Below are 2218 nucleotides of genomic sequence, written 5' to 3' on the forward strand. Positions count from 1 at the left end.
ATTCTTTTTCTGTTTTTTTTACATTTAAAAAAATTGAAGTATAGTTGATTTACAATATCGTTTGTTTCAGGTATACAGCAAAGTAATTCAGTCTTATATATATATATATATATATTTTTTAATTATATATATATAAAACTGAACAGCAAAGTAATTCAGTTATATATGTGGGTGAATATGTATATATAAAACTAAGCTAAAGTTTAGTTTTACCCTATTTTAGAATTTTAAATAAATAGAATCATACTCTGCGTACTCTCTTATGTCTGGCTTCTTGCACTCTGCATGTTTTATATATATATATAAAATAATCTGAAAACTACATATATAGTTATTATAGGTTATTGCAAGATATTTAAAATAGGTCCCTATGTTATACAATAATCCTTGCTGCTTATCTGTTTTATATATAGTAGTTTGTATCTGTTAATCCCATACTCCTAATTAATTCCTCCCCCCCTTCCCTTTTGGTAACCGTAAATTAGTCTTCTATGTCTCTGTGAGTCTGTCTCTGTTTTGTATAGAGATACATTTGTATTATTTTTCAGGTTCCACATATAAGTGATGTCATATAATATTTGTCTTTGACTTACTTCATCAAGTATAATATTCTCTAGCCTATCTGCCCCTGTGCACCACCACCTCCCCCTCTCTTCCTCGGCGCTACCTAGGAGGTGGCAGCCATCTCCTAGTCGGCATCATGGCCGCCCTCAGACCCCTCGTGAAGCCCAAGATCGTCAAAAAGAGGACCAAGAAGTTCATCCGGCACCAGTCAGACCGATATGTCAAAATTAAGCAGAACTGGCGGAAACCCAGAGGCATTGACAACAGGGTGCGCAGGAGGTTCAAAGGCCAGATCCTGATGCCCAGCACTGGCTACGGGAGCAACAAGAAAACAAAGCAAATGCTGCCCAGCGGCTTCCTTAAGTTCCTGGTCCACAACGTCAAGGAGATCGAAGTGCTGCTGATGTGCAATAAATCTTACTGGGCTGAGATTGCTGACAACATCTCCTCCAAGAACTGCAAAGCCATTGTGGAAAAAGCAGCCCAGCTGGCCATCAGAGTCACCAATCCCAATGCCAGGCTGCGCAGCGAAGAAAATGAATAGACAGCTCGTGCACATTGTATTTGTGTTAATAAAACCATGAAACTAAAAAAAAAAAAAATAATAAGATACAGTATTCTCTAGGTCCATCCATGTTGCTGCAAATGGCAATAATTTATTGTTTTTATGGCTGAGTAATATTCCATTGTGTGTGTGTGTGTGTGTGTGTGTGTGTACACACACCACATCTTCTTAAACCAATCATCTGTTGATGGTATAGCCCATCATTCTTAAGAGGACTGAAAAGCCAGTGGTGCTGGAGCGACAGACCTGGGCTCTACAATCCTGGCTCTGTCTTAGTAGTGAGGCCTTCGGCAAGTCACTTAACTTCTAGGAGACTCAATTTCTTCACCTGTAAAGTAACAAGAATAACATTACCAGTATATTAGAATGATGACTTTTTGTGTTGCCTATCTGGACCACAGAAGACAAAATTCTGAACCTATCTTATCTGACAAATTTGCATTGCTCACCCTCTGGTGGGGCCATGACTTCATCTGAAAAAACTTGCCCTGACCCAGGGGAAGGTAACTTTTAATACTAGTGCAACCTTGCAGACTGCTCTCTCTGTACAGGCACTATTCTAAGCATTCTCCATAATTCATTTCATCCCCACAACATTCTATGAGACAGGAATTATTTTAATCCCATTTTACAGACAAGGAAACTGAGGCCCCCAAGAAGACAACAACTAGTAAGGGACACAACCCAGATAACAATCCAGGTGTTTTGGCCCAGAGCTCTGCTCTTGAACATCAAGCTCACTTGTCTCTTGTTGACAAGAGCATAATTAGAGATCAAGGTGGGGAAAGGAGCTTGATTTAGAAATACAAGCTTTATACAAACTTAAACATGAACAAAACCCAGTATCTTTCATATCAGCACTTCCATAAAAAATTGTGAAAGCTGATTTCATGTTGGTTTGGAAAATCCTTCTCTGATTCTAGCTTCAGTTGTGTGGTCTTTCCAAAGAGCAGTCTGGAACTACTAACAGGCACAAAAAGAGATCTAGTTAGCAGGACCAACCCTCCTGGTTTCAGCACTGAAAGTTCTACGTCCCGGGATACCCCCTAGTCCTGGTCACTCTAGGCCTAGCTGTTCCCCAGTGAAATA

At 39.6% G+C, this 2218-nt stretch overlaps 1 protein-coding gene across 1 annotated transcript; it reads left to right on the forward strand.

Annotated features, from left to right (window-relative positions):
- Positions 1–580: 580 nt before the first annotated feature.
- On the forward strand, positions 581–1151 carry LOC102505081 (60S ribosomal protein L32). Its single transcript, XM_006176626.3, has one exon. It carries the CDS (start codon positions 701–703, stop codon positions 1106–1108), a length of 408 nt encoding a protein of 135 aa, XP_006176688.1. The 5' UTR covers positions 581–700; the 3' UTR covers positions 1109–1151.
- The last annotated feature ends 1067 nt before the right edge of the window (positions 1152–2218 follow it).

This window comes from Camelus ferus, chromosome 6 (assembly GCF_009834535.1).
Source record: "Camelus ferus isolate YT-003-E chromosome 6, BCGSAC_Cfer_1.0, whole genome shotgun sequence".
Classification (NCBI taxonomy): Eukaryota; Metazoa; Chordata; class Mammalia; order Artiodactyla; family Camelidae; genus Camelus; species Camelus ferus.